Source organism: Lepidochelys kempii, chromosome 10 (assembly GCF_965140285.1).
Source record: "Lepidochelys kempii isolate rLepKem1 chromosome 10, rLepKem1.hap1, whole genome shotgun sequence".
Lineage (NCBI taxonomy): Eukaryota > Metazoa > Chordata > Testudines > Cheloniidae > Lepidochelys > Lepidochelys kempii.
Genome location: NC_136389.1, coordinates 85,232,709 through 85,245,464, shown reverse-complemented (window position 1 = coordinate 85,245,464; position 12,756 = coordinate 85,232,709). Strand labels below are relative to the sequence as shown.

The 12,756-nt window shown below is 46.4% G+C and overlaps 1 protein-coding gene across 2 annotated transcripts in view; it reads left to right on the top strand.

Moving 5' to 3' along the window:
• MAP1A (microtubule associated protein 1A) overlaps positions 1 to 12,756 on the top strand; it is a 122,191-nt gene that overhangs the window by 91,166 nt on the left and 18,269 nt on the right. For both annotated transcript variants that reach the window (XM_073304626.1, XM_073304628.1), the window contains 2 exons: positions 10,078 to 10,160; positions 11,351 to 11,488. In XM_073304626.1, coding sequence (XP_073160727.1) covers positions 10,078 to 10,160; positions 11,351 to 11,488 — 221 coding nt within the window. The remainder of the gene's footprint in view (positions 1 to 10,077; positions 10,161 to 11,350; positions 11,489 to 12,756) is intronic.

Here is a 12,756-nt window from a genome sequence, read left to right as displayed (position 1 = left end):
GGAGGTTGCTACAACATAATCTCTTTATTAAACTGTGGTCCAACATTATTAAGCAGTTTGATGTGCCTTGTTGTATTCTGTTGATCTGTGAGGGGGATAGGTATTTAGTGGGTAACTGCAGGTACCAAGTTAGCCCTACTTTTAATTAATATCTTTACTAGTGATCTGGAATGGGATGTAAACACTGTGTTGATTAAATTTACTGATTATAGTAAATTATGAGGTGTTCAGAACAACCATGATGGACAGAAGGATAATCCAAAGGACCTACAGAGAAAGGAATTTTTGGAGGGAAATGACAAAAGGAGATTTCATTTGGGAAAGTGCTGCTAATCCAAACCACGCCCATTCAATAGGAATATTAGGAAAGTAGTAATAGCTGAAAGAGATGTAAGAGTGATATGACATAGATATGAATATGCTTGCAGCTGCCAAAAAAAACTGCCCAGTACATTTGGGCTGCATGTGCTGGGGCATAATGTCCTGGGACAAAGGTGATGTGCTGCTTTCTCTGTGGGTCTAGCCACCTCAATCCCAGAAGAGCAACAAAACTGAAAGGGAAGATTAAAAGAGTTTCTGATATGTATCATCTGGCCAGACACTGAGAATAGTGTGAAAAACATGTTTAAATTTAGAGAGGAGGGAAAACCCAAGCAGGAAGAAGAATTGTTTGGGGGTCCAAGGCACGTAAATTCTGGGAATGGGTTGAAATTAATCAAAGGAAAATTTAGGGTTTTCAGAAATACAGCCTGACAGTGAAAGGGATCCAGATGGAGGGCCATTAAATTTTACAATTCGCTATCTGTAAAAATGAGAGAACCCTTTCTTTCTCTCACCCTTGGTCTGTTTTGTCTATTTAGACTGTGAGTAATTTGAGGCAGGATGTGCCCATGTCCATGTCCCCAGGGAAGAGTACAGAGTCCCATCACTTGAAAAACTGGAGAACAAACTGTAGTGAATAATCCTGCCTTGCACCAATAGGGGTTGAGCTATATATATCCTGGTAGTGCTCTTCCACCTCTCTCTCATCCCTCAACCTGTGTGGGCTCTGAGCACCTGGGCTTCTTCAAGAGAAAAGATGGGGGAGGCTGCTGCATACCTCTCTAAAAGCCACAGGGAGAGAAGTATGTATTGAAGACAGCAACAGTTTCTGAATACTGAGCAAAAGAGCAACCACCACACATGTTCCTCTTCACTTTCTATTCCAAAATTTGTTGTGTTGTTGTGGGGTTGTTAAACAGCTGCTGTGCCCTACCCTAGAAGTAGCTGCAGCTCAGTGGGGGTATGAATGATCCGTGTGTGTGTGTGTGTGTGCGCGCGCACACACACTCCTTGGGATTCTTCCTGATGACTGCTTATATCTATACCATGCCCGTCATCACAGTGTCTGTGAGATATAACACTTATCTCCGGTGCTGATGGTGCAGCCAATATGGGCGTCACATTGTCTTGGAATCTGAGTTCACTACGTTGCTGATACCCTTGGGGAGTGTGGGTCACCATCTCCTAGAGTTAAGGGAACTAGAGACTGGGAAACTGTGGCCTGATTTCCAGTTTGGGGGTGGGGAATGGAACTCGGGATATGGGCGTGAGCCTTCTCCACACAGACAGATTCCTGGGAGTGGAGATGGGGAATGGGATAGCAGCCACTGCTGGGGCTCAAGCCAGCACTGTGCAGACTCCCATGTTTCTTCGAAAGGTCAAATGACAGTCAGATGTTCCTGTTTGTTTTCTCTCTGATGTCTGGCAGAGTTATGCTGCTTGCACAGGGCCAGGCTGCCTCACACAGACATGCCACTCACCAGCTAGCTCCTGCTGCCAAAAAACAGATAGCACAGTTATGGAATTTGCCTGCCAATGATCTCGCCTTTCTGGACTCCACTACAACCCTACAGCCGGCCCCATGCTCAGCACTTCCTCCCCTCAGACCCACTACAAACCTACAGCAGTCCCCATGCTGAGCACCTCAACCCCACAGCAGGCCCCATGCTCACCACTTCCTCCCCTCAGACCCACTACAACCCCACAGCAGGCCTGAGGCACAGCACTTCCCCTCTCAGCAGGACCACCCGGGGGGGCGGGGGGAGGGAATAGGGCAATTTGCCCCAGGCCTCGGAGACAGGGTGGGGGCAATTTCAGTGGCAAGTCTTTCAGTCCGTCTCTTCCTCGTTGGCGGCAGCTCAATCGCTCCACTTCAGTCTTCTGCAGCAATTTGGCAGTGGGTCCTCCTGTCCTCTTCCTTCTTCGGCGGCATGACTTGGGTTTTTCTTTTTTTCTTCTTCCCCGCTCAGGGCTGCAAAACTAACTTTTAGTTAATGGAAGGGGCCCCCGAAATTGCTTTGCCCCAGGCTCCCTGAATCCTCTGGGCGGCACTGCCTCTCAGGCTCATTACAACCCCCACAGCAGGCCCGCCTGTCTGGGTTCCTTTCACAGGCCTGCTGATGCCCCTCACTTGTGACTTTGAGCACCCCAATGCCTGGCAGTATTTCCCAAATCACATAGGCAGTCTGTGGAAATTGAACCTGGATCTCCCAAGTACCAGGCTAGTACCCTAGCCACTGGGCCATCCTCCTTCTTAGCTCTAGAAATTCAGATCCCCCGTAATACCAGGTTAAGGAGCAACTTCTCCAGCATGGGTGGGACCCTCTGCCACCAGCGTGGAGCCACCCTTTCCATCAGCACAGTGCCCCCCATAATGGGCTAGAGAACAGCTTGTCCTGATACTAGGTTTGCAACATCCCCTCTGGCAGTGCTACCCCATCTGTGGCTGACAGCCAATCCTCGGGCTTTCTTTAACGCTCCAGGCATTGAGTCCATCTTGCATTAAGAGAGGGGAAGGTGTGTGTAACATATGGGATAAAAGTAGGAGCTTTCCTCAATATTCTGTGCAAAACTTTTTTTCTGGCCTTTATAGTGATGCTCCCCAAGGGCTGCTTCCTTGTATTTGCATTACAGTGCCAGAGTGGGAATGAATATGTTGTTCTCTCGCTCTCTGAACAGACCCATTTTGGGACTGAAATCTTTTTCTCTCTGGCACTGAGGAAGCTACAGTTGGAGATTTCTCAGCCTCCTTATAAAAGAGCCAGTTACCATCTCAGAGTGATGATGTCATTTAAGAATGAAGTAGATGGAAGCCTTTCAGTTTGCAGAAGACTATGCTAAATTATGCAGATATATGCACTCAGTGATCACTCATGCAAAGCTGGGGCTGTCTTCAAATGTGGCCTTTTGTTTATACAGATTCAGAAAGGCCTTGAGTCCTGTAATGTGTGGCTCAGAGCCATGCTGAAGTGTGGGAGAAGGCCAAGCAGCTGCAGAGGTTCAGGGCCTCACTGCAGGAAGAGCTTTTTGAGGAAAAACTGTAGGAAAAAGAAAAGGAGGACTTGTGGCACCTTAGAGACTAAAATTTATTTGAGCATAAGCTTTTGTGAGCTACAGCGAGTCAGGATATTGAGGTCATGATGTGGCAGTAATTGCAGCAAGTTTTCCCCTGTAGTGTCAGCTGGAGAAGTTAATCTTCATTTTAGCACCTATACACTGTTTTGTAGCGTCAGTGGCTGCTGAATTCCACCCAAGAGGCTGCTGCACTATAGGGAAAAGGATCCCTTTATAGAGAAACTGTAAAACTCCTTGAGATCCTTTAGAATTGCAGCTACAGCGAGAAGTGCCTTCTGGTACAATCACTCAAAGCTGAGTGACTCAGTACGTAGTTCATGGAAAGGAACTGCCCTTTTCTGGTGCTGCTCCTCCAACAATACTAAATCAGAAGAATTGTGTACCTGTATACATGAACCTTCGTCTGCACATTTTATATATAGCCATTTATATGGGGGGGGGGAAGGCAAAGTATTGTCATGAATCAAAAACTATCTAAGAGATAGGAAGGAGCATAGAAATAAATGGTCAAATTTCATCATGGCAAAAGATGACCAGTAGGGACTTCAAGATTCCACATTAGGTACAGTGTTGTTTAATCTATTAATGCTGGCAAAGGGCATTAACACTGAGCCAACAAAATTTACAGGTGACACAATGTTATTTAGATCCAGAGAAGGGTGTGAGGAACTTCAGAGGGACTTAACGAAGTTGAGGGAATGGGCAGTATGGTGACAGAGGACGTTAAAAATCAATAAATGTGAAGTAATTCACATTGGGAGGGTGGGGGAAAATAAACTTCTCATGCACCTTACAGTTTTATATTAACTGAATCAATTCAGGAGAGGGACCTGGGCATCACTGTAGACAGCTCTATGAAGACCTGCTAAATGTGCAGCTGCAGTCAGAAGAGCAAACAAGATGTTAGGATGCATAAGAAACAAGATGGAGAATAATGCAGACTCTTATAATGCCCTTATGTACCTTTATGGACTGGCCTCACCTGGATACTGAGTTCAGTTCTGGTCACACCATCTCAAAAAGGATGTAACAGAATTTGAGGAAGTTCAGAAAAGGGCTACAAGAATGATTAGGGGGCTGGAGAAACTCTTATGAAGTGAGGTTAAAAAGATAGGGATTTGTTTAACCTTGTCAAGGACACCAATAAACAGGACAAGATAAAAGTCTAAAATAAAGAATGGTTTAGAGCTTCTCATCTCCTGATCTCATAACACAAGAACAAGGGGACACTCAATGACACTGAAAGGTGGGGAATTTAAAATCACTAAAAAGAAATGCTATGTCATACAATGTGTAATTAGACATTGGACCTCACTGCCACATGATATTGTTGAGGCCAAAAATTTAGCAAGAGTCAAGGAGGGGATGGATTAGGCCAGGGATCCGCAACCTTTGGCATGCGGCCCGCCAGGGAAACCCCTAGCGGGCTGGGCCGGTTTGTTTACCTGCCACGTCCACAGGTTCAGCCGATCACAGCTCCCACTGGCCACAGTTTGCCGTCCCAGGCCAATGGGGCTGTGGGAAGGGCAGCCAGCACATCCCTTGGCCTGCGCCAGGGGTTTCCTGGCGGGCTGTATGCCAAAGGTTGCCAATCCCTGGATTAGGCAGTGTAGCCTATGGAATAGGAGTGCTGGACTGGGATTTCGGAGACCTGCATTCTATTCCTAACTCTCCCACTGGCCTGCTGGGTGTCGGGCAAATCACTTCACCTCTCTGAGACTGACTTTTCCCATCTGTGAAATGGGGACAGTGATACCGATCTGCTTTGTAAAACGCTTTGAGATATGTTGATGGAAAGTGCTATATAAGAGCTATTATTTCTACTGATAAGACTGTCCAGAGTTGTCATAATTAATGCGAAGAATGAGAGTATTGAGAAGGAGACAAACCTCCTGTTTCAGGGCCAAAGCCAGTCTCCACTATTAGGGGTTAGAACGAGACCTTTACAAAGTAGATTATCCCACATCTGCTATTGTGGGGTTCTTGCACCTTGCTTTGAGGCACCTGATGGTGCTGGCTGATGCCTGAGATAGGATATTGGACTCAGTGGACCAAAGGTTTAACCCAGGGTGGCAAGTCCTATGTTTGACTGTACAGACCCTGTGATGATTATGGTAATACAGAACATACATGGAATATGCAAAGTTAAAATTAAGACTCATGCAATTGGAATTTTAACCTTAATGTTTCATAATATGCAGGGAAGAGGTTTGCAGCTAATATATAGTGTTCGTGAGTATCGTTTGACAGGGCCTAAAGAGCACAAAGCCAGAATGGTGATGCTACTCCAATAATTGGTTCATTAATAATATCTTCCAGGTGACTGAGGTTGTGGCTCTCACCAGACTGAGACTGTTTTTCTGTGTACTGTAAACTCTTGACAGTGGGAGCCAGGCAGAGCAAGGGCCAAGTGTGATCACAGGTGTATCTCTCCCCTTTGCCAGAGCACTCATGTGGGACAAAGTGCTGTGGGATTCATTCCATTAGTATAAATGACTCTTTCTGTAACCTCAGTTACTCGATTCTCTATTTCTGATTTAAATAATTTTTGACAGTAAGCGTAAAGAACCCCACCCCCCACCTGTGCATTTGAATCCTTTGCCTGTGTAGAAGAGGCCTGTGGAACTGGCTTCTTCTGAATAGGCTCTACAGAGGGAGCTATCTGTAGTGGGCTCTTCAGGTATGAGCCCAACATGCTCATATTCAAAGTCTTTAGGGTAACCTACATTTCCCTGAGCTGCCTTGGCCTTGGACCCACCAAGGATGTGGATCTCAGGGAAGATCAAGAGGGAAATCTCTTTGGATACTGCTCTCCTTGGTGTTTTGATCTATCACCTCCTGGGTTCTGGGCCTTCATGTTGTACTCTAGGTTCCCACTTTGATGTTAAGTGAGTGTATTGCACTGGGGATATGAATAAGAACATCAGAACGGCCACACTAAGTCAGACCAAAGATCCATCTAGCACAGTATCCTGTCTTCCAACAGTGGCCAATGCCACATGCCCCAGAGGGCATGTGAACAGAACAAATCCATTCCTGTCACTCATTCTCAGCTTCTGTCAAACAGAGGCGAGGGACACCATCCCTGCCCATCCTGGCTAATAGCCATTGATGGTCCTATCCTCCAAGAACGCATCTAGTTCTTTTTTGAATACTGTCTGTCATTCCCCACATCTCTCTTTCTTACTGCTAGTTCTCCTGAACTTTTGGCAGGAACTCAGCAGAGTGATTCTGGTTGCTTCAGTTGCAATTCTCAGTTGTATTAGCCCCAGTTGCACGTGGTGCTTCTCCTGAGCCTGGATCCCTTGCCTCTGAACTCAGATCAGAAAGCTCTTCATCTAGAGCATGGTTACAGGGCTGTTAAAAGGGGATCCTTGTATTTCTCTGGGAAAGGCTCTTCTGTACTTGTGGAATCACGTCTGTGAAATAGAAATGATGTAAGCATTCAAGAGCCTCTAGAGATGATTCCAGTCTCTTGTGCCTTTACCAATCATTTTAGAATTTTCTTTCTCCTAGATGGAGTGGAAGTTCTCCTGACATCTTTGCTTCTATGTGCCTGTGCAGAGGGTCTGTCTCGTCATCCTTTCCAAGACAGTATATTAAAGGGCCAGTGAATGTGTTTATTCAAAATCATGACCCATGAATCCATGAGATGGAAATCTTGGTTCCCTCAATACTTATCCTGTCTTTTGAGTCAATCTGCCATTGAGGCCAAGAACTTAACAAGAATCCAAGAAGGATCAGTCAGTTATATGAATAACAAGGATAATCAGAGTTATAACTGTAATGATCAAAAAAAAGCTTTGGAAGGGATGTAACTGCTCCTGGGGCACAAGCTGACCTAACTAATAGCAGTCAGAGTAAACTGTCCATGGGGCAGACTATCCCAGAACTGCCTGCTGTAGGGTTTCTTCCTCTGAAGCAGCTGATCTTAGCTAAAGTCAGCAACGGGACATGTGGCTAGATGGTCCACTGGTTTGATGCAATCTGAGAATCCCTGTGTTCTCTGTGTAATGGTCCCTATGTGTATTCTACTTGGTGCGCATGCGCTCCATGGGCCTGAGTCCAGAAGATTTTTGCCAGCAATGTCCACTGCTCCATACCTGTGCCCCACTCCTCCTCATGTTCCAAACTGAGAGTATAAGGGGCAGCATGTACCGACTGCCTCTCTGGTTCCTTTCTGCCATCCATGGTCTGAGACAGCATCTCTTCAGTGTCTGTAGTGTTTGCTAGCATCCTCTGCATCCAACTGTAAATATCTATAAATAACTCTTAGATAATAGTTTTAGATAGTTTTTAACAGTTGGGGGCCAAGCTCTTGGGATTCAAAAGCTGAATGTCCTGGGGTCTTCCCAGTCAACGATGACCATGTCAGATGCCTCTGTTGCCTCAGGGAAGCTCACAGCCCCTCAAAGAGCAGCATTTGCTGTTCTTTCCCAAGCCAAATCTGTCAAGCCTGTGAGTACAGGCTTCAAAAATTCTTAATGGCTCTTGCTATAAGGCCCCAGTCTGACCCTGGGCCATCAGACCCACCCTCCCTCAGTACATTCTGCAGAGAAACTGGGTAGCGCCCCTTCCGAGCACAGTGATCTCTGACTCCAGGGCTGATGGGAGTAGAACTAAGAACTCCTCCAAAAAGGGCAAGAGGTGGATAGGAAACACTCTCCCAAGAAGTGAGAGAAATCCCCCTCCATGTCCTCATCCAAGAAGAATACCTATTCTCCAACACCTTCCAAGTCAGGTGAGACACTGTGTGTCAGGAGCTCACAAGGAATGTGGTACTAATCTCCTGGCTCTGAAGAGCAGCAGCATCCCAAAACCAGTGTTATCTGCAGGAGCTGGACTGTCCCAAGTACAGTGAGAGAGAAATGAAAGTGGACAGTTCCCACACTGATGGCACCATCACACCATGGTAAGGAGTTGTTGGTACCAAAGACCATCATCATGGGTGCTGCAAAAAAAAAAAAAAAAAAAAAAAGGCCCTCCTCTTGCGTCTGGGGATAGATACATTGCTTCTGAGGGCACTGCTAGCTTCTCAGGCCTGGAATCCCCGATTTTCTCATGGGAGATCTCCACACCATCGTCCAGCACATGAGGGGAAGGGAGAGTCACTCACTGGTACCTTCTACCAGCCAGGCATCATAAGATCCTGGGTACCAACAGCACTGCCCATAGAGTCGGAAGTTTCCCTTTCTGGTGGCCATCACTTCAGCCAGAAGAGTTGATGAGTTTGGAGGCTCTTATGACTAATATGCTTTTCATGATCTTCCATAGGGATTCCTAGTGATTCCTGAAATTCACCCTCACAGTGATCTTGGAATTCAATCTAAATTAGACTATTTGCTTACTTGTCTTCACAAAGCTGCATGCCTCTGCTGAGGATAGCAAGCTCTACTCTCTGGATGTGCAAGGATTGGCATTCTACCTGCAAAGAAGCCTTTCAGAAATAGCCTAGATTATTTGTGTCCTTCGCAGAAATTTGTGTGCCCGCTCTCCTTCCCCTTTTCTGGCTCTCCAAGGGTTTTTAGCAGTATAAAGATACTGGAGGAGTGTATGGTCCATGCTGACCCTCATACCCTGGGTTTGGAACACAAAGAGGAGTGAGGTGCAAGTACAGACCAATGGAACTACAAGCAAGAGTCTTCCAGTCTTAGGTGCATGGAGCACACGTACACCAGCAGTGAAAGGAGGGGGGAGGGATAGCTCAGTGGTTTGAGCATTGGCCTGCTAAACCCAGGGTTGTGAGTTCAATCCTTGAGGGGGCCATTTAGGGATTTGGGGCAAAAATTGGGGCTTGGTCCTGCTTTGAGCAGGGGGTTGGACTAGATGACCTCCTGAGGTCCCTTCCAATCCTGATATTCTGTGATTCTATGAAATAGAGCTAGAGCCTACACATCTCAAAGAACTCCAGATAACACCTAATTTAACCTTGGTAAATTACACTGAGCTACAGGGGATGAGGGAAATTAATCCCACCTGCTAACTTCATCATGTGCTCTGCCCCACTCTGGAACAAATTGCCTAAGGAGGTTGTAGATTCTCTGTCATTTGAGGTTTTTAAGAGCAGGTTAGACAAACACCTGTCAGAGATGGGCTAGATAATACTCAGTGTGGTGGGTCAGGACTAGCTGTTCTATCGAGCTCCCTTCTAGTCTTACATTCTAGGATTCTAAGGCAGACTGTGAGTCAGAAAACTTCCTGAGAATGACAAAAAATTCCCCTCAAGGACTGCATTGTCCCCAGTGAAGGGCAAGAACAGTTGAGTCAGCTCCCATTAGTTAGCTCTCAAAGCCCCATAGCAACCACAACGTGGCTACTTTCCCAAGCTACATCTCCCTGGCAACTGCACTGAAACTAGATAAAAACCGTGAGTGGGCAGGTGAGGCCCCACTGCCTGCTGGCATTTATGAGCATAGGGGAGAGCCCATGCGGGCTACACAGTGTTGGGCTCTAGGGTGGCAACCTGTGCTGGGCCAGAACAAGCCTGGTTTGTTTTTGTGTGGAAAGGGCATGACCCTTTTAGATGCGAAGAGTTAAACTACACCCTTGAACATGACATGAGGCCTTGGAACCAAGGGGAAGGGGAAAATTTGCAGCAAAGTGAAGCACTGGGGACGGAGCTGTTGGCAAAACCCCAGCAGGCTTTTTCTTCCCTTCTGTTCTCCTTGCCCCTCTCCCTAGGCCAAAGGACCCTTCATCATCGGAGTGAGACTCTGGAGACAGTAATCCTGGTGAATCCCAATGTGGACAGCATTGTTTCTGAGGTAAGGTCCAAGAACGGCCTCTTGCAATGGGACAACCCTGGCATTTTCTCCACATCAGCTGTTCTGCCTATGCTGACCCAAGCACAGCCAAAGCATTAGCTCATTAATAGAGCATTTCCCACCCTTCATGAGCAGTTTTCCCAGACCTGGTGTGCAGCCAGCAGAATTACTTCCAGGCTGTGTGCTCATTGTGCTTACCCAGCAGGAAGATCCATGCTGCACCATTGCCGTACGTTCCAGGTTATTTCTAGATAAAGGAACACATGCCAGTGCCATGCCACACATTAACTCTGAGGAAGAAGGCTAATTCCTGGGAACTACCTAATCTGTAGAGCGTTTGTAAAGCTCTTTTAGCAGGAAGGAGGGAGGGCTTCAGCCCGTGAGAGACGGTGGAGTTGGATGGGATTCCTGAATGGAGCAAGCTTTGTTAACACTCTGCTGCTGGAAACTTCTCCTTATCCCTGGCCTCTGCTGATTCTTGTCCCAAAGAGAGTCTGAGGATTAGGAGCAAGGGTATGGAGCTGCTTTGGAGGTGGGGTTTGCAAAAGGGCTTCAGGAATTTGTGTACTTAACTCCCTTGTGCTTTTGTGAAAAGCCCAGCCTGGCTTGGAGCTGGGTCAGGCAGGCAGCAGAGGCATCTTTGAGTGCTTCTGTCTCTACAAGCAAATAACTTTTACGTAGAAAAGCCCTGCTTTGACCAGCTGCTTGGGCCTGAACTCTTAGCATGACTTAGCCCTCTTACTGCTCTAGACCAGGGACTAGACCAGAGGTGGGCAAACTACGGTCCACGTCCACATCTGGCCTGTGGGACTGTCCTGCCCGGCCCCTGAGCTTCCAGCCAGGGATGCTAGCCAGGGTTAGGGCTGGGGGGTCCCGGGAGGGGGCGATCAGGGGACAAGGAGCGGGGCAGGTTGGATGGGTCAGGGATTCTGAAGGGGGTGAGAACTGGGAGGGGGCAGATAGGGGGCGGTGGCCAGGCTGTTTGGGGAGGCACAGCCTTCCCTACCCGGCCCTCCATACAGTTTTGCAACCCTGATGTGGCCCTCAGGCCAAAAAGTTTGCCCACCCCTGGACTAGACGCTCATGTTCTGGATCCTGTCACTCGTTGAGACTGTGGAACTGGTGAGAAAGCCAGAGAACCATAGAACTCCAAACCTGAGCGCTGACAACTTTCTGTCTTATGGTAATAGGTCCGATCGCTGGTATGTGATTCATCTGCCCACAAACTACTGCTCCTGTGTGGTCAGAGCTCAGACCAAGGAGACCTGATCCTGCAAACTGGGACCTTCACTTATCAGAAATTTGCTGAGATAATTGCAGATCCAGAGGTGAGTATGAATAGTAAACCAGGGTCTCACCTCCAGCTGGCAGAGACCAGGGGGGCCAGGACTCCACTTCCAGCTCACAGATACCCCAGCATGCTGGTCAGAAGCCTGGCTCTCGGTTCTCCTAATTCTTGAACTAAATTACTATAGGGCCTTGGGCAAGACACCGGTCAAAATTTTCCAAAGTGAATAGTGATTTGGGGGTGCTTTAACTTTTGAGTGCCCAGTTTGCGACACATCAGGGTTGCCTGATTTCCAGAAGTCAGGTGATCTGGCTTTTCTGAAAATCTTAAGGTATCTCAGCTTGGCACCCAAATATTGAAGCCACCACAATCATGTGCCACCTTGGAAAATGTGGTCCTCTTCCTTAGTTTTACTATTTATCCAGTGAATGTTATATATATATATATATATATATATATATATATATATCACACACACACACACACACACACACACACACACACACACTACAGTTTGTGAGAGTTAGTGTGTGTCTAAAGCTTTGAGATCTTTGGATAATTAGAAATGCACTCTAGTATTTATTTAGCTGTATTCTGGTTCCTCTCTAAAAAGCTGTATTATTATTTATTCTCATTGCCACTCAGATACACTATTTTGTCGCTTTGACAGTTTCAAGCCCTGCTCCAGATGTTTCTGGTCTGGAGGCAATATTCACTAAGCACTAGGGCCCACATTTTCAAAATTGTATGCACATGATTTGAATGTGCATTTGTGGTAGTTGTGGTAATGAGATATTCAGCTAACTGGCTAGGAGGGTAGATTAACCGTCTGGACACAATCACCATAACTGCATGTATAGGCCTGGAAATCTGGATTTCAGAATTTATTTTTCTCAATATATTCTCTGGGTTTTCTCAACTTTACTATTTGCTTCCACTCCTTCATGGGGCCAGACTGTCAAGACATCAGCTGAGGAGGGTCTCTTTAGGCAAAAGCATCCTATGCAAAATATTATCACTAACTCTAAAATTCATAAAATGTAAGCTGTTTAATTTTTAATATGGCTTTAGTCAATGTATTTGCATATCTGCATAATTCTAAGGACTCCTGAAACAGATACTAACTCCTGCCTTTAATTAGACGATAGATAGCAACACTTGCCAAATCAGCAATGATGTCCTAGCCTTTTAAAATCTGGGTCAGAAGAGACAATGAATCTGAGTAGAAAAGAAAATCCCAGTAACAAGGAACTAAAGTTTCAATAACTAGGAAACTGGGAAAATACTCAAAGAAGAAGATGGGATAAT